The sequence below is a fragment of the Alligator mississippiensis genome, chromosome 3, assembly GCF_030867095.1.
Source record: "Alligator mississippiensis isolate rAllMis1 chromosome 3, rAllMis1, whole genome shotgun sequence".
NCBI lineage: Eukaryota > Metazoa > Chordata > Crocodylia > Alligatoridae > Alligator > Alligator mississippiensis.
The window spans coordinates 228775208-228800359 of NC_081826.1; the positions used below are offsets into that span (position 1 = coordinate 228775208).

Here is a 25152-nt window from a genome sequence, read left to right on the forward strand (position 1 = left end):
ATAGGAAAAAACACAAGAAACAACATCAAATGAGAATCTGGGAGGGACTTGTAACTCCAGGGAATAATCATGATAATAGAGGTTTATGGCAGATTATAGCAAAAGGGACAAAATATTTAGTTTAATTCCTGATGCATAGACCCCTAAAGATACACGTGTGTCATTTTTAAAAATAAGTTTAACAACTTACATGCAGCTGATAGGGAAGCTAATGGTTGCTTGTTGAATCAACTTCCAGCTGTCCAAACAAAGATTATCTTATTTTTGAAGTTAGAGCATATATATCACCACTGAGAAATGAAAAGGGTTACTGGCCTTTATTTTCTTTCCACAGAAATCTGCAAGGGATTTCAACTGGTGTGACCAATTCTGACAAAAAATTTGAGTACCACTAAATGTTTTAAAATGGTGATATCATCATTTTGGGCTTTTCTTCATTGCAGCCAAAATGTTCAGAAGATATTTAATTTTTCAATTTCAAACGTGGATTTCTGAAAATAATGTTTTAGGAGAAGATCAGGCTGGTTTCAAAGAGGGCTATTCTTGTATGGACCACTTATTAGCTGTATTATTTGGCACTTAAAGACATAAAAAAGCAAAATAATTCATATGTAAGCTTTGTAGATTTAAAGGGAGCCTTTGACTGCAATAACAAAAATGGCCCCCAGCCTCAGCCTGCCATGCCCTGTGCAAATCTGAGGGCACACGCCCTTCCGTGGTGTGTGCAGTGGCGGGAGCCGCGCCCCTGGACAAGGTGCGGGACCTATCCCGTGCTCCGCCTCACCTTGGCTGGCAGCGCCTACCTCAGCTCTACCCCACTCCCTCCCTCGCCACAGGGGGGGCATTGATCTGCTCCCCATGCCCCTTTCTTCCTCCCTCCCCGTGCACTGCAACAGACTTACCAGCTACACACAGCTATCCAAGCTGCCAGGCTGTACTCTTTGCTGTCTACGTGCTGTGGTGCAGCTGCGCACATGCACGGGCATTTATCATCAAAATTATCGGCCATATCAGGCCGATTTCTCATATAGTCAAATTTCTTTATATCGGTTCCAATCTGATATTGGCCCTATATATTGGTGCACCTTGAGGTATGACAAAAAGTGTTTGCTCACTCTTCTACTTTTTAATCTATTTCTGAATAATTTAAAATGCATGCTAACAGGGAATCAATCTTATGCCCCCATGATATTGAACTACCCTGTCCCTGTTTTATGCAGATAATACACTATTAGGCTCCTCCTACACCAGCTCCTGTGGCCGTGAACCCTGCAGCTGAAGGGGCTCAGTGGAGCACACAGCAGGGGCAGCGTTCCCTGCACTGCCTCCACTGTGAGCCAGTGTGGACTACAGGGTTCACAGGAGGGGCAGCACTAGGAATGCTGCGCCCACTGAGCATCAATGGCTGTGGTGTTTGCAGCAGTGGCAGCAAAGAGTGCCGCTGCCACTGCAAGCCTTGTGAGGTGTGGGGCTTGCGGTGGCGGCAGTGTTTCCCATGTCACTGTTCTACACTCCCTAGGCACAGTTGCATTATTTGCAGAAAGAATAAGGGTGAAAAAAATCAAAACAGAATAATCCCTGGATTTATTTTACTGTTGTACATTGTTCCATTTTATCTATTTTTCCTGTACCATTATATACTACTATGCTCTATCGTAGAACTAGCAGAATATATATTGTTATTCTTTTTGCTAAAAGCATACAATATGTTACATCATTTTATTATTATAGTATATACAATTTTACCGTTCATTTCATGGTACTGTTTAAATGAAAGCTGTAAATGCACAAACTGAAATGGAGTAAAACAGCTTAAGGAAATATACATAGAAACCTAGTATTTTTTCCTTGAGGGGGCGGAAAAAACCACAAGAAAGTGAACTGTAGCATCTAGACATGTTTTCAGAATCACTCAAGTTGTTGCTACACTAATTCACAAAATATGAGAATTGGTCTCAGCAACCAGAATTAATCATATGAATGACTAAACAGCAAGCTATTTAAAAGCTGGTAATAAAAAGGAAAGGTAGAAATTAGGTACTGAGTCAGGGTTCTCCATTACCATTCTCTGACATGAAAGTAATTTAAACTTTCAGAACATGTAATATCATGTTTGCTTTCTTATTTGTCCTTTACTCAGTTTGATAAATGTTAGCCACACACATTTTTATAATTTTATTCCTGGAAAAGTATATTAGCTCTTTTAAATTGGTAGGTCTGGGCTCACTTTGTTCTTAGCAACTTGCTTACAGTAATTAACAGAATAATGGACTGGGTGGTCACTGGTCAGGACTTCTGAAATTCAGACTACTTAAGATATTGGTAGTTCTTTAGATTTTAAAATATCAGAGTTTATGCTGATGCACATTTCAAAAAAAACAGTAATTCACAAAAAAGTATTAAAAGTTTGTCCAGTGCTGCCATCTTTAATGCTATTTGACTCCGAACTCACAGAACATCTTTCAAAGAGTGAACCTTGAATGCTAGAATGCTTTAAAAAACATTATACTGTAGATTTTCTGTTGTATAGATGAAACAGTCCTGATGTATGCAATGCTGGGGTAAATATATTTTTCAGATACTTTGTTTCTAGTTTGATCGCTTTCATTTTGCTATAATAGACTAGCAGAAACAATATTCAAGGTAAAAACTTTAGATTCCAAGTTTACTATACTTTCCACTTCAACACTTCAGTGCATAAAATACATGAAAATTATTTCAAGTATAAGCAAAAGACAAGTTATGAATTAATATCATATTTGAAAGAAATTATGAACTGCATTAATTTATTTATGTCATGGATACTTCCCATAAATAAATGCTATCATACATTGTTTAAAGACCAATCCAATTAAATGCACATCAATATATTGCATTTGCACAGACATTTAAAGATTCTTACCACAAAAGTGAAATTTGAGAAAGGCAATAACCTTTCACATAGTTGAAAAGTGATTCTCTTACCATGCTCATCTGTTTTACTAGTTAACTACCTCAAGCCACCTTCATTAAATCAATTCTGGTAAGCAAGAAGTAAATACAAGCTATTCAAAATGATCAAAATTCATTTTAGAAGTGGAAATCTCAATGCAGAGGCAGACAGGTGAAATGGGGGGAAAAAGAAAGATCTCAGTAGTCAAAGTCACATATTCATTAACAGCAACAATCACTTCTGCTCCACAAACACATCTTATCCAGTTAACATTTTAAATAAAGATTTCAGTGCTAAACTGTAAGTGGGCATTACCTAAAGCATACTGCGGCTCCAGGGAAGACTAAGGACACAATATCAAATTCATTGTGCCTGCACCTCCCTAAGGCACCTCATTCTAATGGAGGAGTCACTAGAGAAAATAAAGGTTAATTAATCCTTTATGGTTTCAGAATAAACCTAGAACACCAGTGCTAAAACACTTCTCATGATTAGTCTACATTTATGCAGAAACACATCAATAAAACAGCTCTCTCAAAACTGTGGTCGAAAACTTGACTCAAATGGCATTTACATGTACACATCAGCTTGTATATAATCAAGTTTGCTGTATTTTAGCTACCGCTAGCCTTTTAACACTTACCGAAGTGAAGAAGAGCTAAGTTACTCCACTTTACATTTAATCAAGTAAGCCAAGTTCTATTTAAAGAGTATGTTGTAATAGGTGATGCTGAAAGCAAACATTTAGTTTCAGTTCCCTTTTAGAGCAGTGAAAGTTAAAGAAGTCTTGCTTGTACACGCAAACTGAAAGAATTAGGTGGAGAAAAGTATGGAATCACAAGCGTTTTCCAGAGGCCATTTTGACCTTAACAGCGTTAAGAGTAAAGCTACAATCAGATTTTTTAAGAGACCATGGAATCCTCATCTTCAGCATGTAAGAGATGAAGACAAACCTCTTCATTGGCTTACCAGTGGAAATTCCTTGTCAAAGGTAATGACCACTACTAGGTTTTTAATCTATGTGGACAGTTCTATAGGGAATGCCATGTAGTATATGCCAGTCTACAGGTAGACAGAAATGTAATCCATTTTAAAGTCAGATTTTAAATTATGCTTTTCTTCTGCATAATTTCACCTTTCTATACATACATACATACACACACACACACACACAACTTTCTGCAATATTGGTTTAATTTCATGAAGTACTTTTAAAAAAGTAGTTCAGAATTTAAATTCATTTTTTTACATGGAATACTTTACCTTGAAGGAAAACCTACAACTATAGATTGTCTTTTTCCAGATTTCATTTTCTTATCCATCCCTCTTTTTATCATAATTAGACAGTTAAGTAACCAAAACACATCCTCCATACTAATCAACATCTACACAAAGTTTTAAGCAACATTTTGAAGCAACGTTGAGTAAATAATTTTAGTGAGCTGTAAAACAGCCACATGCAGTGTATACTGTACAACAACCGCTCCAAACCCCTTATAAAAACCTAACATTCCTTCTTCTCGTTTTATAGTATTAATACAGTCTCTCATTCCCTCATACTGAGTATTGATTGGCAGCACTTCATAGCCAAGGTCTGTATTGTCAATTATTGTGCGTGTTCCTTGAATGTGAAGACGGTGTAAAACTGTCTCCAGGGGGTAAAGCATGACATCAGCACAAAGGCTGGCAGCAAAGCTAGCAATGAGTTCTGGAAAATATGCATCCAACATGCTCTGCACAGAATTGGAGGTCTCAGTTGGAAGGCTGTGGGAATTTTCTCTTTTGAGGACAAACAAGACAAATTTCTGGACGACTGAACTGATGATGTAGTGAAGGACTCCATGTAGAACAGTTGGAAAGGTCAAGACCACAAGTGGAAGGAGCCGTTTGCTATGAGGCACTCCCATACCCACCACTCTGCCAATCCCTTCTTTGACACAATCCAGAATTCCAGGATTATCTCGAATGATTTCACTCTACAACAAAATGCAACAGTTTAAATTAGCATTTGCATTTCTTGATTGTGAAACAGGCATGTCCAACAATTATCAAAACAAGATTTTTTTCATCTCTACTAAATAATCACCTGCTGCAGACTTGGTCTGCTCATATATAAATGGAATTCTTTGGCTGCTAGTAGACATTAATTTAGTCATGTGATTGAAATCTGATTAATTTTATCCCAAATCCCAACCCCCAGCCTCTAAAGAAAATAGAATCACACGTCTTGCCATGGCAGAAGTGCAGGCAGGATATGAGAGTCTGGGGATCTGGGATAAAATTCTTTAGATTCCCATCTCACACACACACATGCATCTCTAAAGCCCTATCAGGCAGCCCAGCACTGGGGACAGCTCCTCAATGCCGGGCTGCACAATGGAGGTTTAGAGAGGATAGAGTTTGGGGATCCAATGTGCTGTCTGTGTGGCAGCAAGTTTAAAGCTTTGCCCACAAAGCCCCCCGCGAAGGGGTACCCCTGCCCTCACCCCCTGGCCCTGCACCCCTGCCCTCACCCCCAGCTGTAGTGTCACCTGGAGCCAGCAGCACCCCCAGCTCCCTTAGCCCCCTTCCCCAGCCCTGCCCCACAACCCCAAGTCCCACTTACCTTTAGGATCCAGGGTGAATGGCGAGTCTGAGCCCAGCTTTGGCTGACTCAGAGGCTCAGGCCCCGCCCTTCCCCCTCTCCACCATCCCCATCCGGGTAGGGCTGGGGGTTTCCCGCCCTTTCTGCAATCAGCTCTTGCAGGCTGGAGCTGTGCCAGCCTGCAAGAGCTCTTTGCAAAAGCGGAGAATCCGCGGATTTCTCTGCTAAAAGGGGAAATCTGCGTTTTCTCTGATAAAAACAGGGAATCTGTGTTTTTTTCTGTGGGAAACAGAAAACGTGGATCCCTAGTGATAAAGGAGACCAATGGACAATGCTGAAAACAAGACACCAGAAAAAGGCCAAATTAAAAGGTGTGTTGGTAATGGGTGTTAGACAAAGGAATATGCTGATGAGCTAAAAGATGCAGACTGCAGAGAGACCAATCCAAAAGCGAAGAGTCAAAGGAGTGAAGTTGAAGACAAACATAAAAAGGAGAAGCAAGACAGTTCATGGCTGTCATAAATCCAGCCTTCAACACCTGTCTGGACTATCCCAGCCCACAATGTACCCTTTGCTTCCAGGAACTGAGTGGCCATCTTTTCTGTTGAGCAAAGTAACATCTGGGATTGGGTGAGAATAGTGTACTGAATCTTTTTCTCTCTCTGAATATAGAAACTGCTAAGATAATACTTGTTGTACTAATAAACTTAGACTTTGATTTTAGGACACCGAGTTGTCTGCACTCATATTTCACTTTCCATTTAAGAGATAATTGTGCTTTAATGATCCCTAAGCACTATCTGGTGGACAGTAGTGATAACAGGAGCAATAAGCCAAACACACTAGCTCCCTTTTTGATGACTGCACAGATGCAGCACTTTATATCACAGTGACCCCAATCAGGGACCTGTTATAATTTCCATGGGAAACCATTATGCATAAATGTTGTCTGATTGGAGTCAAGCTCTACTTGTTGAAAGGCAGCATACTGAAATTAACATTCTTTTTAAATTTCAGGATAATGTCAGTCACCAAGAAAATGAAAAGAGATCTTTTATAACAGTATGCATGGAAAATAGTGATGCCACAAGGATAAACTTTCAGTCTTCAAGAAAGACTTTTTTTTTTCATCTTAATACCTTACAATGGAAATTCAAATTTCTCAGAAGGCAGGAAAGATCTTATACCTTTAAAAATGTCTTACTGATGTTCACTTTGGGAAGTAATGCTACCCTACCTGCACAATTCTAGCATTTTGTGTAAAGTCAAGAGTGCCATCATGTGGTTTGAAATGGTAAAAACTAGTAATTTCTCCAAATCACAGATTATCTACCTTTATGCCAGGGGTATCAGACTCCAATCAGTTGGATGACTACATTCCCTGCTTTTCAGGTGCTGCAGGCTGCACTCCAGCAATAACATAGGCAGAGTCCCCACAGCTGCAGTCAGTGTTCTGGCCGTAGCGGTCAAACTTCCAGAGCAGCAGCCAGCATTATGGTCAGATTCCTTACCACCATGGTCAGAGCTTTGGCTCTGGCCATGGTGGCCCAGGTCCCTGGGGCAGCAGTCAATGGCACCATAAGCAAAATCCTTGCTACAAGGGCCAGAGCAGGTTTACAAGTCAGCAGGCTGGATGACTTAGCTCTGCAGGCCATATATTTGACAGCCCTGCTTTAAGCCATATAAGTAGTCATTTTGGCTGGAGAAACTCGTTGAAAATAACACTTTTGAACAGCTTATGCTTGCTGGGTAAAAAGCAAACACTCGTTAAAAGCTGAAATTGAAAAACAATCAGTACCACAATCTATCATTTTCATGTGCCAGTGCACCTCTAAGAAGAGAGCTCAGGCTAATGGGTTTGTTTTTTTTTTTTGTCAGGCCACATCCCAGTTCTGATTGAACTCTCATAAAATGCTGACAAAACTTCAGAACTTCAGTTTCATTTATAATGTATTCAGTTTTCCTATTACAATAGTTATTCCCAGGAGGAGAGAAGAGTTTTGAAGAGTGGATTACTTGCTTACGTTCTGAAATATTCTAAGAGTGGTTAAACAAGGCGAGGCTCAACAACCTTGAAAACAGACACTGGATAACACTGGTTTAATGAATACACACAACACCAATGAGTTCAGGGAAATGTAGTATTAGGGAAGAAGTAAATCATCCTCTAAGAAGAAAGTGTGAATTAGTATACACAAAAGATTGCATCAGTACCTATTGAGCATGGCAGTTAGGGGTACAATCTGTGAATCAGAATTTCCTGGACCTAAGATGCTGGATACTGCAAGTAAGAAAGGAACAGTGGAAAAAATCCATGTTCACTCTCCCTTTCAGCATCCACACTCTTGTCCTGTGTGACACAGGATATGGGGCAAGATGGACCTGTGGTCCCACCTTGTGAATGACAGTTCTTATCCCCTATTTTTAATTCTGATACCCATGTTTCACTTTTCCTGTAACATTCACTGCTACCCAGCTCATAGGCTTAACTTCTATTCTTTAGACAATAGATGGGAATGGCGACTTATTAGAAGAAAAGGAGACTAGACTAAGATACTCTGTATTACTTACTGGGTGTCTGCATGCAGGCTGCCTGCCTCCTTTGAGTCTAGAGAGAACTGAGCTTGGTACAAAAGTTATGGAGAGGTGCCTCAAGTCTAGAAAGGTTGAGAACCACTGGTCTAGTGACTGTACAGCAGGTAATGAACCTACCTGTTTCCTATTTCAAAAAACTAAGTTATTTATTACAGTGTTTACCTCCTTGCAGAGGAGCTGGCAGTGGATGTGGCACAGTAGCCAGGCAATGTTGATCCAGAGCCTGCACTTATCTTTTTATATCTGCTGCCTCTCGCCTTGCAGCACACCAGGGTGCCCCAGCACCCTGGTTGAGAATCACTGCACTAGGTTGCTGTGAGCAAATCCAATTGTTGAATCTCATACACTTCCAAACTACTGGGTCAGAGTGAAGTTGTCTCCATTGTTTCAAATTCTGGAATTCCAGGACAGCCACGTACCAATACTCCTCCTTTGGATGCAAAACACCTCCAAGCCACCTACCCAGTAACTGAGACCTCATGAATTTTCTTTCCACTTAAACAGGCTCCATGAGAGCTCCATCTAGGCTGCACTTAGAACTTAACACCTCAGGAAAGCAAGGGAGACAAGCTTAAAAATCTGCTTTAGAAAAAAAAAAATCACAGTGGTTAAGAATGTGAGTTGTGAAAACAGAACAAGTCCCAGAACACATCTTCTCCTTTTATGATCTTACTCCTTCTGTTAGTCTAAAATTGATTGCTTGCTCATCCAGGCAAGCCAGAGCTCCTTTTGTCTCCTGTCCCCTGCAAGTCCTTCTCACATTCACCATTTGTTGAGCCCTGCATAAAGCATAATCTCACTCTTTGGGCCCTCATCCAAGGTACGTGCTCAGAGTGAGAAGCTACAAATCCAGCCATGAGTCCTTTCTGTAGTTTAGATAATCTGCACAAAACGCATGCATAGTGAAAAAAGTCTCAGCACAGGAAACAGTTTAATTTTCTCCAGATAAACAAACCAGGAGTATTAGCCCTTCAGTGAGAAGTCAAAGCTCTTTCTTGAGCAGGACAGCTGTCCAGAATGCTACGCAACAGTTTGCTTTTGGATATTATCAAGGTTTATGCAATCTGGACAATATTTTCATATTTTCACACACAAAACAAGATAGAGTTGGCAATTTGGCACAGGCACACCCTACTTAAATCCAAGAATAACATTCCAGACTAAATTTGACAAAATTATTTGATCTGTAAAGTCATAAGGCTTCTTAACACTTGTTCTGGGAACAAGAAGTGCATTTCACAACCAATAGCCTCTCTAGACTACTCTGCTCCTTGCCCCCAAGATTTCAGTTTTGGAAAACAGAGAACAGAAGTATCCTGCTTTGAAATGTCATGAGATCACCAAAGAAACTGTCTCAGAAACATTAATGTCCTGAGCTTTTAATGCTTTAGATGGAATCATTAATACCTTGGACCAACCAACAAGCCAGTGGATAAAGAACTTGAAACAAGGCGTTATATTGCTTGCAACGGTCTATTCTGCTTATAATAAAATTATACTTTTGATATTAGCTAAAGTAGGGGTGTCAAATATATGGCCTCCAGGCCAGATTCAGCCCACAGTTCCTCTCTACCTGGCCCACCAGGCTATTGGAGGGCACTAGAAATTGGGCCTGTTCACCCCATTGTAACCCATGCTGCTGCAGCCCCTGCATCACCCCCACAGTGACCACTGTAGCAGCTGTCATGCCCTGGATTCAATCTGGCCCTCAAGGAGCCCTAAGTAAGTTTGACACTCCTGATCTAAAGCTATCAAATGGGCTTCAAGTATGACTCAAAATAACCCACTAAGTTGTTCTCCATAGAAGAAAGCAAGACTGAACTTCCAGACTAGGTGAAGATGGTCTAATAACAGCTACATCTCAAGAGAGAAAATAAGCAGCAAAGACCAAGACTAACTCATTGCGAGCATGACTGGAAAATTACTTGTCGGTTTGGCCCAACAAAGTCTCATTAGTCACACTAAAATCTCTATTTTGTCAGGTTACTTAGCAGATAGTTTGAGGCACATATGGTGGTTGAGAAGAATATCTTTATTTTGGTTGGCAATTAAAAATTTGTGAAGTAATATTTGTTCGCTAGACAAATCATGCTTGCATTTATAGTTTTTTTCTTTCTTCTTTACAGTTTCCTAGCACCAAGATCCATAGAAAAAGCAGGCATTTTATTTCTTTAAATGAATCTGAAAAACTAATCAGACTATGAAAGGAAAACCAACAGTCTGATGGAAGATATCATATTAGAGCAATGGAATATAAGCGATTAGCATTTTAAGAATGATTTTTAGCTCATTAGATTTGAAGCCTTCACACACTCCCACTCTGCGTCATCACGTCTCATTGTTAGAGGAATTATATTTCCCCCTCCCCCCCCGATTGCTTCTTGGCTTCTTGAAGGCTCAGATCAAGTGTAATAGTAAAATTATGTGATTGAATGAAGCTGCATGCTTAGTTATTTTTTAATTAAAATATAACACTGGTGTGCTTAGATACATCTAAATTGAGTTAAAAAAATATGATTTCAGTAGTGTTGTACAAGTTCCTGTGTGGTACAAACTACTCACACAAACTACTCACACACACAAAGTTATTTAACTTTCCTTAAATAAACTGTCATTTGTGATCAGAGAAACAGTATCTTTTAATAAGCAATAAACAGAGATATAGTAACTTTACCTGCACAGTTTCAATCAGGCTTGCAGAATAAAAAGGCATCGCTACCACATATGTTAAGCTGAAAAAAGTAACAAGACTATTAATTGTATGAATGACGTTAACATTAAACTGCTAGTAATATTTTCAGATGAGGATACATTTGGCTGCTAAATATCTTTTAAATTAGTCAATGGCTCATACCTAAGAAAACCAGTTACTAAGACTAAACTAGAATTTATTTCTAAAGCAACTGTGAAAAGATCAAAATAAATGTCAGCCTGAAGCTCAGTAAGGTGCCAGACATGTTATTTTTACAGCGCTACAGAGTTTGTAGTAGTGGCTGTCGAGGCAGTGGCAGATACTGGTAAAGCACCAGCACCATTCAAGTTTAATATTCCCCAAGCTCTGAAGTGGCTATATATGGACAGTTACTTTTTTAGTGCTAAAAAGGTGTTTTTAGCTCTAAAGATGGTATGTGTGCATATACCCTAACTAATCCAATCCTTAAGAACACAATTCTAGTTCTACATGACGAATTCAACAGTTAGCATGCATAACTTGTAAATAATTCTTGTAGGTGATCTCTTTTATTGGACCAACTGCATGGCTGGGATAGACAGATAAGTCTTCAGGGTTTATTGGAGAGAAAACAGACACAGCACAGCCAAGCAGCAAATGGAGCTAAAGCTTTTGAAAAACTCCATTCAAATACTATAAAAGCTTTAATGTGTCTGTCCATCTGTATAATGCTTTATTCGCACTCCGAATGGCTGACTGAAACAGCCAATCAGAGTGTGAATACAGCGATGGGACAGGAGGTGGTGGCGCAGTGGAGTGCTGCCAAGATGGCAGGGACGCAGGGGACAGAGCCCTGGAGGTGGTGGCAACAGAGTGGATGGAATGGGGTGGGTGGGGATGGGTCCCATCCCCCCCTCTGCCCTGCTCCCTGCAGGTGGCAAAGATGGGGGAGGGGGGAAGGGAGGGAAGGCCACCAGAGCTGGCCTCGCCCCCACTCCTTGCTCCTTGGAGGTGGCAGCAGCAACGTGGGGTGGAGCGGGGTTGGGATGCTGTGGGGTGAGAGGGGAGAAGAGGCCACCAGCGCTGGCCTTGGCCCGCTCCTCCCCTCTTCCACCACCATTGCCTGTAGGGCAACATGCGTCAACATGGAGGGAGGGGGAGGAGGGAAGAGCGGACCTGGGCTTACATGGCAGCAGTGGTGGAAGGAGGGGAGGGGAGGGGAGGGGTGTGCCCGGGCCCCATGTGGTGGGTGGGGGAAGAAGAAGCCAGCCTGCCGCGGCAGTAGCAGCGGAGGAAGGGGGAGCAGCGGGCCTGGCTCGACACGGCAGTGCCGGGAGGTGGGGGGGAGGAGGAGGTCTCCTCCACACACAGGCCCAGCCACATTCCTGCCTTGCTTCAGCCCCGAGCCCACTCCTCCTGTCCCTCTGCCACATTGGCCTGGGTATGCTGCTCCTCCCCGCTGTGGTGGGCCAGCTCCTCCCCACCCTCAGGCCTGGTCCTTCCCCTCACCAGGCCTGGGCCTGTTCCTCCCCTTCCCTCACCGCTGTGGTGGGGAGCAGGCCCAGACCCCAAGCAGCAGAAGGGAAGGGGGGAGAGGGCCCGGATGGGGGGTGGCAGGAGATGGCACAGGGCTCCATCCTCACCCACTCTCCTTCCCCCGCTTCCATCATTTTTGACAGGCAATTGGATATTATGTAAATAAAACCAGGTCATAAAAGAAATTAATCAAGTAGCCAACAGACAAGAGAGACCCACTAAAAACTTTTCCATGTGCTGACTAATTTTTGTATCTTGGTGTTTGTGTATACACATACACGCACAAAAATAATCTTTCATAAACTGAAGCTCACTTCATCAGATTCTGTGAAAGGATGTGCAGAAAGAGTATAATGAGATGTAAAATAGAACTTAAGTGGATTCCAGGCATCTCAAATGTCTTTCTGGATCTTGCTCTTGACGGTTAAAATCTGATTTCCATGTTAGGGTAGTGCTGAAGTGATAATTTTGCTCCCTTTCTTATACTCTGCGTTCGACATGTTCTTTCATAGCATCTGACAAAGCAAACTTCAGTGCATGAAATCTTGTGTTAGATATCTACTTTGGTTAGTCTATGAAGTGGAAAAATCTATCCTGCCTTCTACTTGACTTCAGACTAACATAGCAAACTACGGCCCACCAGATTACTGAGTCAGCTTTCCCCCGCCTGCTCTTCTGACCTGACAACTCTTCTACTCTTGTCTGTACAGTGATCCAGCTTCAAACAGGAGGAGGGCAGTGCATTTCCAGCCAGGCTATTCTCTAGCCTGGTGTTTAGAGCACTCTCCACTGAAGTGGGGAATATGGGTTTGAATGTCCTTAAGGCTGTGGAGTTCCAAGGCCACAGGTTTTCTACTTCTGAGAGGACTATTCAAACGACTAAGCCATTATGCAAAATATGTATACTGTTACCACAGTACCACTTAGGCACCTACCCTCAAAAAAGCACTCTCTGTACCATGGATCTGAGTGAATGGAAGTACTTAAATCATAGACTCATAGAAAATTAGGCTTGGAAGGGAACTGCAGGAGGTCATCTAGTCCAACCCCCTGCTCAAAGCATAACCACCCACAACTATATCATCCTACTCAAGGCTTGTGAGTTGAAAAGTGGAACTCAAAATTGGATTAGTAAAACATTACAGTAAAAGATCAAATTAGGAGCCTGCAAGAGAATAAAGTTGCTATCACTCTACATGCATTTCTTAGGCTGCTTATTTGTGAGCCTCCACACAATCTGAATTTTAAAGTGGTACTTAATGCCTTTTGAAAATGCAAAAATATTAATACATTAAAAGTAACATATATACATTTTAAAAGAACCATCAGTTTAACAAGCATTGTACTTACCCTTTCAGTAAGAGATGTCCTCCTATCTGTTTGAGACTCCATTTATGTGAAAGTTCCCTGTAAAGGAAAGCAAATTTGCCTGTAAGATCCCATGAGAAAGTCTTAAACATATATTTCAATGATCTCTATTTACATCTTATCATCACAACATTGGTTTTACAGTTTATCTACAATTAATTGCTCTTGTACAAGTTAACTTGTGTATCCATTTTCATTTTCAAACACATGTGTTAAGACTAACATTGATAGGCATATTCATACATATAAAGCCCCATAATTCTGAAGCAATATTTCCTTTCCTTTCCATATTCTTAAAATTAATTACAGGGACTATTAAACCGTGTCTTCACCAGCCTAGAATTATTGAAAATCAGCAGTTATATGTGAATTGTTCTTTCTCCTTTTCCTTGAGGTTATGCTTGTCCATTTTGATTTTTCAACAAAAACCCTAAAAACTACATTCATACTCATGTGCTTTGGAAGTGTTAACTTTTTTCAGGTACCTAAATCACTTTAACTGCACAAGAGCAAGCAGTTATAAAATAATTTCATGCAGACCAACAAAAATCAGTGAAGACAGATTCTGACCAATCTTCACTATTACTTCTTTCATTAAACAAAAACAAAAGCAAACAACACCCGCCCCCAAAAACAAAACAAAAGGTATTTTCAGCTACACATGTACAATGATGACCAGTTGACAGAAAATATAGCCCAGCACTTAATTAGGGAAGTGCCATATGGCAGCAAATTTAGTAAATGTTACTAAATCTACTTAACCTACAAAGCTGTGTCTTCAACACTGAACAAACTGGACTATGAATATTTATTTTTACTGATAGAAAATAATGTGTTTTAAAGTGTGTTCAGCTTCAATTCTTATCCAAGAATCACTCACCCACTGCCTGTCGTTACAGCAACTCTAATTCAAGAAAGGAACCTTTTACTTTTTTTCTGTAAAACTGTGTGTTACTACAAGGTATCACTTTCCTAAATACATGGGCCAATCACTGAAGAGGAAGTGGAAAATGATTAGACAAAGGTGCTATGGGCACTCAGATTACAACCTATGCGCCTATTCTTTTATTGCATAAAAGAAATTGGAAAATGAAAATCAGACTGAAATCTGTCAGTCCACAGGCAGGGCTACCGTAAAAACGTTTTTTGATTTCCCAGGAGTACAGGATTATGTTCTGTCTTTTACATGTAGCAAAGGACCTACCTTCTACCATGTTTTTTTACATCTGCTTTGCAACCCCTCCATAAAATACAAAGAGGTTTCGTAAGTCTGAACTCTTCTCACTATCAGAATACTACCTCATCCCCTTATCTCATCTCTCTTCTCAGAGTCTAAATTTGCACGGAAACGTCTTTGTTTACACTGCACAGCATGCAGAACTATGAATGACTCCTATAGCTACCCGAGAATGGATTTATACTGCTGAGAACTCAAAAATAAGCTTCACTGGTTTATCTGGGTGATTCACATACCAAAAAGGAACCAAATTTTCAGGATAAGTGATTTAAGGGTAACTGGTGTGAGAGACTCAAAGTGCAACGGAGGAAGGATAATGCAGAGCACTTTTGAAGAACCAGGATGAAAACAGAAAAAAAAATACCTTCATATACTATGAGTGAGAAAGTTTAATCTTCATAAAAGATGTCAAATTCTGAAGACTCAAACATACTCTTATTAATATCCACGCTTTAAAGTAACAGTTGGTGCAACTTTTACTTTGATAAAGTCATGTACTCTACCGTTTTTGTTTAACTTAAAGATGACCCTACTAGAGGGTAATTAAAAAAAAAAAAAAGCCAAACACACCCAACACAATGATTAGTTTTTGTCCTCTGAAGCCCCTACCAGTAATGACAATTTTGGAGCCTATGGGAATATGACTTAGACTAATGCAACAGAAGAGGTGACCGAGTGAAGACAGACTTGAAATCCATTAGTGACAACTGCTGATAAAGTTTACAGATGACAGACAATCATACAGAGTGATCTTAATATTTTTTGAGTTGTGCTCAAGTAACTTCAATAGATTTTTCAATGTAACAGTCAACATTATAACTAGATTAAGAAGCTAGAAGATGGACCCAGACAAATTTAGAGATTAAAAATAAAAACTTACATTAAACCATGATGGCAATTAAACTTGGGGAAGAAAAAAAACACAATCTCTGCCCTCACCTTCCACCCCCAAGAGTTATGGTGTCCTTTCCATCAGTTAGATATCTTTATCTTATAGAAAGATAGCCAGTCTTGGTTTACATTCTAGCATTAATAGAAGTTATGGTTTAATTGCAGGAATGACTGCAGGAAATTCTATAGCGCCAGTTATGTAGGAAGTCAAACCAGTCTGGTTACCCAATCCTCTGCCAGAACTTAATTTAGGAATTGTCTTTTCTAAATTAAAAAGGTGAGATTATTACATGCAGCCCAACATGGGACATCCTGTTTTGCTGCTCTCAAATTTCTGCTCTACATAAAGGCTTGGACATGGCACATGGAAAATATATATTTCACAAGGGAGAATACACAAAGGAAAACTTCAGTAAGAAACTGTATAGATCAAGGGCTGCTTTAGAAAAAGAAAACATGTAAATTCTTCCCTTGCCCCATGCATCAGATTGCATTCATCTTTGTGCATGCCTTCACTGACTCTACTTCCTCTACATCAAATTCTAGCTTCTACCCTCACTTTAACTCTGCCCTGCACTGCCATTCTATTGTTTCAGAAGTTTTATTCATGGCACCAGCTTTGATATAACTTGTCTACATCTTCCAGAAGCGTCATTGATATAATTTTGCTAAATACATGGTGTTTATACTTGACAAAAAACAATTATATCATCTAAACTTCCAGCCCTCTCTAAATTTCCTTTTCATTTGAAGTCTCAGTGACTCATGGCTATTCATATAGGCATATACTATAATGTAGTGGGTTGCAATTACAGATTATTAATTCTGAAGTGCTAGGAAAAAGACACAGCCATAGCTGCATAGAGCCAGACTCCAGAACAGTGAGAATTCTCTAACTGAACTGTATTATCATACTTGGGGCAGAAAGTTGTGGCTCTTTTTTAAACCGGGAAATCACTGTACAATGGCACAAAATGTTTTCTGCCTAACCATGGACAGACTACCAAGTGACAGCAAATTAAAAGTGGACTTATCACAGAACAGATGCTCTGAAGTAGCTTTCATTTTTTATCTCTCTCTCACAGTAAGTGGAAGCTGAGCCATGGTGAGCTATCAGTAGTCAACTGCTCTGGTTTAGTTTCTACTTACTTCAACAGAAGAGGGCCCACAAAATGGTTATCACAGATCAGGTGACATCTCCACACATTTACCTCTACAGTGTCTTTCTGTCCACACCCACATTTACAGGGATAGGGGTTATTAGACAATTCTGAATTACAGCACTTTAAGGTTACCCAGATGCAGCCAAATGGCTAAGTAATGGACACCCAAGCTTCATCTTTAACTTCATAAGTTTTCATTTAGCCAGAGCCTTTCTTCTAATTTTATAGACAGCTAATATATAAACTGATGCACTTTTGTACCTTGTTTTGCATCTGATAAAAAAGTCAAAATAGGACACACATTACTAAAAACACTTTGTATGCCTTAGACTGTGGAACATAAAGCTGAAAACACTCACTTATGAGCAATGTATCATTGGTTAGAAAAATTATAATATAAGAGCATTAAACTGTACCTATGTAAGTGTTGATAAAGCATAACAGAAAGAGAACGCTAAGAGAAAGAATTCTCCTTACAGTGTCTTATGTTCTTAATGCAGTTGACTACATTTTCTCTTACAAAAGGCACTGAAACCATCTGACTAGATTTCAACATCTGCTTATAAAGCAAGTTTTTTTGTTGTAGTACAAGATAGTGTAACCTGGATTTGTATTTCAATTGTTTACTGAACAAATGCCTCACTTTTCAAAAAAAGGCTTCACTATTGATTGTGATACCCTGCTGAAGACTAACTTACAAGGTGGTTTCCATTCTCAAACTATTAGGGAGACTCACCAAATACATATTTTTTTCTCAAAGATGGTCTCTCTCACAATTTAGTGACGCTAATTAATGCAGAGACAGGAGATTGCCAAGAAACGTCTTATGGAGTATGTGGCTATTAATGTAGATTAAGTTTTTAAACAACTTCATATTTTAATGCCTTAAAATTTGTTAATGTCTACAGTATGTCCAACTTGTTAAAAAAGTGAACGATTAAATGTGTGATACCTAGGCAACGGTGTAAATTCACTGATGATGCCTTCTGTTCCCAGAGTTATGCCTTGAACAATGAAGGTGCTTCCCATTCCTTTCCATAGAGCTCTTGGACCCTAAAGTTTAAGGTACATGGTTAGGTTCAGTGATGTATTTAATAGTGAAAAAAAAATCTAGACAGGGCACATATTGAATACTGGATGTGGATGCTCCCAAATTAAGGGAAGTTTAGATCCCATCCCAATCATTTCTAAAATTCACTTCTATAATATAATCCCTCAGATAACCCCAAATTTTATAAACTTTAACTAATTAACCGTTCCAACAATTCTGTGCTACATATCTTCATTTCTCAGACTAAAGTAAGTCAACGTTTCCCAACCGGTGTACTGCGGCCCACTGCTGTGCCATCAGGCACGTCCAGGTGTGCCATGGCATTTTGGGCTGGACCCATGCCCCTTGCCTGCTGCTGCTGCAGACACAGATAGATGGGGAGCATGGCTCCAGCGCAAAATGCTGTCCAGCTGGCTGCAACCTGCCCCCTGATCTGGTGTCCAGCTGGCCGTGCAACCCTCCTCCCAACGCCCCCCGCTCTGCCGCGGTGTTTTATTATTTAGGTAAGTGTGCCATGGGGCACAAAAGGTTGGGAAACGCTGAAGTAAGTTACAAAAAGTTAGTGATTTGCCCATGGCAATATAGAATCTCTGTGCTAAACCCAGAAACAAAATCTGCCCTCCTTCCCCTGCCTTTTCCTGCTCCAAAGCTTAAGACACAGTCTTTTCTCTTGTGGCAAGATGGACTTTTATAAAGGGATCCAACAGAATTGTGATCAGAAAAAAAGTAGTTTTCTAAATGTTTAGAACAGTCACTATTTAATCCTGGATATATCTATATTTTAAAATTGACATGAAAAATACAATCCATTTTTAACTTCAATAACGTGTTCTAATTTACAAACCTTTTTTCCCAGCAATTAAGCTCAGTAAAATAAATGTAGAAAATAAGTCCTATGTTTAATATTACTTGGTAATGAAAAAGAAATTTACAAAAGTATTTTCATAATACTCAGTTAACTAAAAGAATTATGCGCACTTTGCTTCAACACACAAATAAGTGGTAACAGAACCTCCATCACTGTTTCACTTATTGTTATACCCTGGCATGAAATACTGACCTGGGCCTTATTGATGCTGTACATAATGTTGACAATTGTAAATGGAGTAAGATGATAATTCCGAGCATGATAATTAACCTGTTAAAAATAATGCATACATAAAATATTATGCATGTAGATGATAAATATTTATTCACTTAAATATTAGACTGCAAATTAAAAAAAAAAAATTAAAACATTTTATAACAGATGTTTGATTTTTAGCATGTGATTTTTTTCTGGTTCCAAGATGCCTGCCCCCACCCACCCACCAAGGAGTACTTCTGCGGGCAAGGGGAGGGGCTTCTGGTGGCAAAGGTCAGAGGGGCAGGACTTCTGGTACCAAAATGGCAAATGAGGGGGGGCACCTGTAAAGGGTGGGGCTACCCTTGCAGCTCTGGACAGCTCACCAAAACTCATTAAGTGGCAGTCCATCTGAAATAACTAGCCAACTGCTTGTCAAGAATGATAAGGGGGAGCGGGCAGCCTCCCTGCCCAGTCTGGGCCCGCTCCCCCTTCCCTCCTGCTGCTTGGGGTCTGGGCCTGCTCCCCCCCACCCATGCCACAGTGGCGCTTCCTTACATACTCTACAAATAATGAAAAAGTGCAACTTGTCAAAACGGATGAAGCTCAATTGCAACAATAATAAAAGATATACCTGACACTGACGACGCAGAACAATGCAAGGATGGGCCAACACGTTTTCTGTAAACAGACTTTAAAATACGCACACAGTTAAAACACTGTAAATAAAGTATAATCTGATTAAAACCCGGTTTGTTTCATTCTTTGCTAACTAACATTTGGTCAAGAATACTTGGGCATACAAAAATTTCAAAGCCTCAATACTCATAAAAGAAAACCCCCTAGATATGGATGTTAGAGGAAAACCACATATTTTCCCAATAATCAAAAAAGAACACATGCTCAAGACTTGTTCCATTCACATGTAGGAGTAAAATAATTGGACCCCAACCCCAAACAAGCAGTAGTACAAGCACAATGTGCCTGTGAATAGATGTCCTGGTAACAACACAGTTTTATGGCAGGATAAAATGCAAGTATATAGACGTTCTTCCCGCTTGTCTGGCCACACTGCCACAATGTGGGTGATATGGGTTTCCCGGTGGGTTTCGAAGTCCCAAGCAGGAAGAGCCCTTTGCACCCTCTACCCCCTTCTTCCCAAGCCGTTGGCCAGTGGTGGGCAAAATGCAGCCCGGGGGCCGGATGCAGCCCGCTAGGCCATTCTATCCGACCCGCAGGGCCCCTAAAAAATTTAGAAACTTACTATTTATCTGCCCCAGGCTGCCTGTCATGTGACCCCTGATGGCTTGCCAAAACTCAGTAAGTGGCCCTCTGCCCAAAATAGTTGCCCGCCCCTGTGCTGACTGCAGGGTTTTGACAGGACTGTTGGCCCTGCCCAAACCGGACCTGTGGCTGCTCCAGTCAGAGCTGACAATTTTTTTGACTGTTAGCTTACCAAACAAGGGCCTTACTCTTTATATCTGCTTTGAAAATTGTGTGTGGACCTGCAAGTCTTCATTGTGGCATGCGTTATGGAGCAACTAGTGCCACGACAACTGTGGTGCCTGTTTTCAGCCCATGTTATAGCTTGCATCACCCAAAAGCACATGGCTGGTCAGTGACAAAGGCTGAAAAGGAAACTGGAAGTTCTAGCTCCCAGATCTATGCACTACAGGACCTATCAAAGAAAGGCCTTCCTCTAGCAAAGCTACTAGTTTCAAATACAGCTGGTTGAAAACTGACCAATGATAGCATTCTTCAATTAAAAAAAAAAGTGTTTCATCTAAACAAAAACCTATTTTTTCAATGAGACTTTAATCAGTAGAGTTCTCAGGACCAGGATAGAATTTCTGATTCAAGTCAGAGAAAACACACTTTCCCCTCCACCTAGATAGCAAAGTGGTTAGAGCACTCAGGTGAGATGTGGGAGATTCAGAGCTGAATCTGTTTCCTTCTCCCAGGTGAGTGCTTTGACAACCCAGGTACATTAGGGCAGATCTGTCGCACTCACTCCTGTTAGAGTTCTCCTACCTTCATTAATAATTTTTAATATACATAAGGAAAGAGACCTAGAATGACTTCATAGCCCACTGCTGATTGTACTCACATGCAGTGTAGAAGAATGAAGTTTATGTCCCTACTTTCCTGAATAAGATTAGAGACTCAGGGCATTTATATACATACTTTTTTTGTCTCGTGATGTGCTGGAGATGTGCCGCTTTGGAGCAGACTCAATTAATTGAATCTCCTCCGCATGTGAGCCGAGGCGAACTGCACTGCGTTGAGTGCAGTTGTATAAGTGGTGAAATGCATTTCAGCGCACAGAAAAGAGCGGTAGTGTGCTTTATAACTAAAGCATCCCCAACGTGTTTTAATTCAAATGTAAGCATCACAGCGCCTGGCGCTGTGGCACTTGCATGTGTAAAAATGCCCTCAGTCTCCCAAATGGGGGCATCCTAGATGAGTGACCTAACCATTCTTAAGTGGCCAGGATTACTACACAAACTACCTTTGAGGGTTTTCATCTGAGGCCAATGAGGAACAAGAAATGTTTGCAAACTTAGAAGTCTTTGCTGGAGAGGAAGGACATTTCCCATCCAGCTCTAACTGCTACAGTGTATTAACTGAGGTTGAAAGAGTCAGAAGGAGCTCAATATTTGGCCCATTAACAGACTTGATTCAGCAGACACCTTGAAAATTCACTGCAAATCATTCAAAACATAACAGTGTTCTGAAAACAGGATTAAATATTAAGGTCCACCATTTTCTTAAAAAACAAATTAATATTGCTATATGCAAGGATAATACATATTTGGACATTTTGCCACTCTAATATAATATTACCACTCTAGTATACTTTAATGTTGTACTCAGTGACAGTGGTATCTGCTGAGGGAAGATTGATATTCTCTAAAAATGTTAGTGAGTGACTAACGTAGACACTCCACAAAGTACCAATGCACACTGCTCAGATGTCTTTTCACATACAATTGTGTATTCTCAACAATACCTCCTTCCCTCCTACTCAGGAGTCAAGGTTGTCACGACTCTTTTCTGGATTCTTTACTCAAAGTAAATTGCTAGTATTTGAAATTGTCTGTTTTTTCCCCAAGATATAGGAGGAAGAAATTACACCTTAAAGTAGTAGCCAGTTGAAATGGCATCATATGCATTTAACTAGTATACATTATATGCTATTGCACAACCCTGAGTCAATGCAGCTCCATCCACTTCCACACCTCAACTAATACTACTGACTACATTTCAAATAAAATGTTTTAAGAAGTTTTTTTGGGCTTTCATGCAAAATTATATAAATACACACATAGTACTATATAATTATAATATATATTAGAAGGAACTTTTCAGTTAGATGAAATATAATAGATAAAACTTACCAGTTTTGCAGGCATTTAGTATGCCCCATGGCTTCCAAAATAACTATGCACAGTTTTTTTTGGCACTTATGAGAGCTAATAGCACCTTACAAAAATCTGACAGAAAACTAGATTTAAAACATTTAAAATTGAAATCTATTATACTCATCTCAATTTATTAAATAAAAACAAAAACACCCACCGCACAAAAACAACAATCTCATAACATAATATGGATTCAGAGAGTATAGGAGACTTCAAGATGTAAAGGCATGATCACCACTGAAAAATATTTTATACAAAACAAAGGTCTTACCTTGCAAGACCAATACCAAACCCTGCAAATCTGTTCAACTGCTCTGAAAGGAATAAAAATAACAAATTATACAATAGCATTGATATATACTGCAGAATAAATAGCGAGGAAAGACAAAAAAACCCCACTACACAGAATACCAAAATAACAATTTTATAGCTTGCTTGTTTCAGCAAATTAGGAACACTAAAGCAGTCTAAAAAGTATAGCTTAATATAAAAGGTATTTATGCTATGCAGCAAAAGTAACAACACAAAACTATTTAACAATTTCTTTGCCTCCACTTTTCTGAGCAGGGACTGGGTCACCCCCCCTCCCCCTCTGGGACCCCCATAGGTCCCAGGGGAGGCGCACCCAGGCCTAGGGTCAGTGAGGATCTAGTCAGGGAACTTCTGGAGGGACTGGACACATTTAAATCAGCTGGTCCTGACTATCTCCACCCCAGAGTGCTGAGGGAATTTGCAAAGGTCATTGCAGGACCCCTGGCACAGCTTTATGAGCACTCGTGGAGCTCTGGTGTGGTGTCAGAAGACTGGAAAAGGGCCAATGTGGTTCCCATTTTCAAAAAAGGGAGGAAGAAGGACCCAGGAAACTATAGACTAGTCAGTCTTACCTCGGTCCTGGGTAAGCTTTTTGAGAAAGTTATCCTGGCACATGTCCATGAGGGGCCAGCAGGGGAGATTATGCTTAGGGACAACCAACATGGGTTCATTAGACCAACCTGGTGGCCTTCTATGACCAGGTCACAAAATACTTAAGACACAGGGGTAGCAGTGGACATAGTCTTTCTGGACTTTAGGAAGGTCTTTGACACCGTCTCTCACCACATTCTCATTAAAAAACTTAGGGGACTGTGGTGTCGACAACTAAACAGTCAAATGAGTCACTAGTTGGCTGGAGGGCCACACCCAGAGAGTGGTGGTGGTGGATGGGTCCTATTTGACCTGGAGGGATGTGGGCAGTGGGGTTCCTCAGGGCTCGGTCCTCGGGCCCTCACCATTCAACATCTTCATCAGCAACTTGGACAGGGGTGTAAAAAGCACCCTGTTCAAATTTGCAGACGACACTAAGATGTGGGGAGAAGTGGGCAAGCTAGAAGGGAGGAATAGGCTGCAATCAGAGCTAGACAGGTTACAGGGGTGTGCAGATGAGAACAGGATGGGGTTCAACACTGACAAGAGCAAGGTGCTGCACCTGGGGAGGAAGAACCAGCAGCATACCTACAGGCTGGGGAACTCCCTTCTCATCAGTGTAGAGGCAGAAAAGGATCTTGGAGTCATTATTGATGCCAAAATGAACATGGGCTGACAGTGTGGGGACGCGGTCAGGAAGGCCAACCATACCTTGTCATGCATCCACAGATGCATCTCAAGCAGATCCAAGGAGGTGATCCTCCCCCTCTATGTGACACTGGTCAGGCCGCAGTTGGAGTACTGCATCCTGTTCTGGGCACCACACTTCAGGAGGGATGTAGACAACATGGAAAGGGTCCAGAGGGCCACCCACATGATCAGGAGTCAGCAGGGAAGGCCCGACGAGGAGAGGTTAAGAGACCTGAACCTGTTCAGCCTCCACAAGAGAAGGCTGAGGGGGGGGATCTAGTGGCCGTTTACAAACTAGTCAGGGGGACCAGCAGGAATTGGGGGAGTCCCTGTTCCCCCGAGCACTACCAGGAGTGACAAGAAATAACGGTCACAAGCTGGCAGAGGGCAGATTTAGACTAGACATCAGGAGGCGCTACTTCACTGTCAGGGCGGCTAGGATCTGGAACCAACTTCCAAGAGAAGTGGTGCTGGCTCCTACCCTGGGGGTCTTTAAGAGGAGGCTGGATGAACACCTCGCTGGGGTCGTTTGACCCCAGTACTCTTTCCTGCCATGGCAGGGGGTCGGACTTGACAATTTGCTCAGGTCCCTTTCGACCCTACCGACTATGAAACTATGAAAACTGTCCACCCAGAATTACTTGCAGATGAAAAGCTTGCTACATAAAAGTTTGCTTGAGTTCAAGTAAAATACTACTTTTCCTTACTATCTATAAGAGGAAAGAGGGACTGGATGGATAATGGGACTAGAAATAGTTATAATACATAATACAGCATATCTTCTGTTGGGTAAACTTGGTTTACTTAAGTATTCTAACAAAAACCTGTTGCACTATACAAAACTTCTGCGCAAACTGGAAAAGTGCTCAGTTTGCTCAACTGCATAACAATGATGCTGATAAAAATTGTGCCAACTGCTTACATTGTAATGATTATCAGTTAAGCAAATAAACCTTGTATGTGCACAAGAAGCCTTCAGCCCTATCATCTTCTCTGTAATGTAACTGCATTTAACTCAGTGCTAGCAATGTCAAAGCATCTAGAAC

At 40.8% G+C, this 25152-nt stretch overlaps 1 protein-coding gene across 1 annotated transcript in view; it reads right to left on the bottom strand.

The window, feature by feature from the left end:
- Window positions 1-1561: 1561 nt before the first annotated feature.
- SLC25A46 (solute carrier family 25 member 46) overlaps window positions 1562-25152 on the bottom strand; it is a 35027-nt gene continuing 11436 nt past the window's right edge. Inside the window, exons 2-8 of the mRNA XM_006274165.4 lie at window positions 22785-22827; window positions 19726-19783; window positions 19089-19166; window positions 17930-18030; window positions 13669-13725; window positions 10786-10843; window positions 1562-4908 (exon numbers count right to left, since the gene is read on the bottom strand). Coding sequence (XP_006274227.1) covers window positions 4330-4908; window positions 10786-10843; window positions 13669-13725; window positions 17930-18030; window positions 19089-19166; window positions 19726-19783; window positions 22785-22827 — 974 coding nt within the window. The 3' untranslated portion in view covers window positions 1562-4329. The remainder of the gene's footprint in view (window positions 4909-10785; window positions 10844-13668; window positions 13726-17929; window positions 18031-19088; window positions 19167-19725; window positions 19784-22784; window positions 22828-25152) is intronic.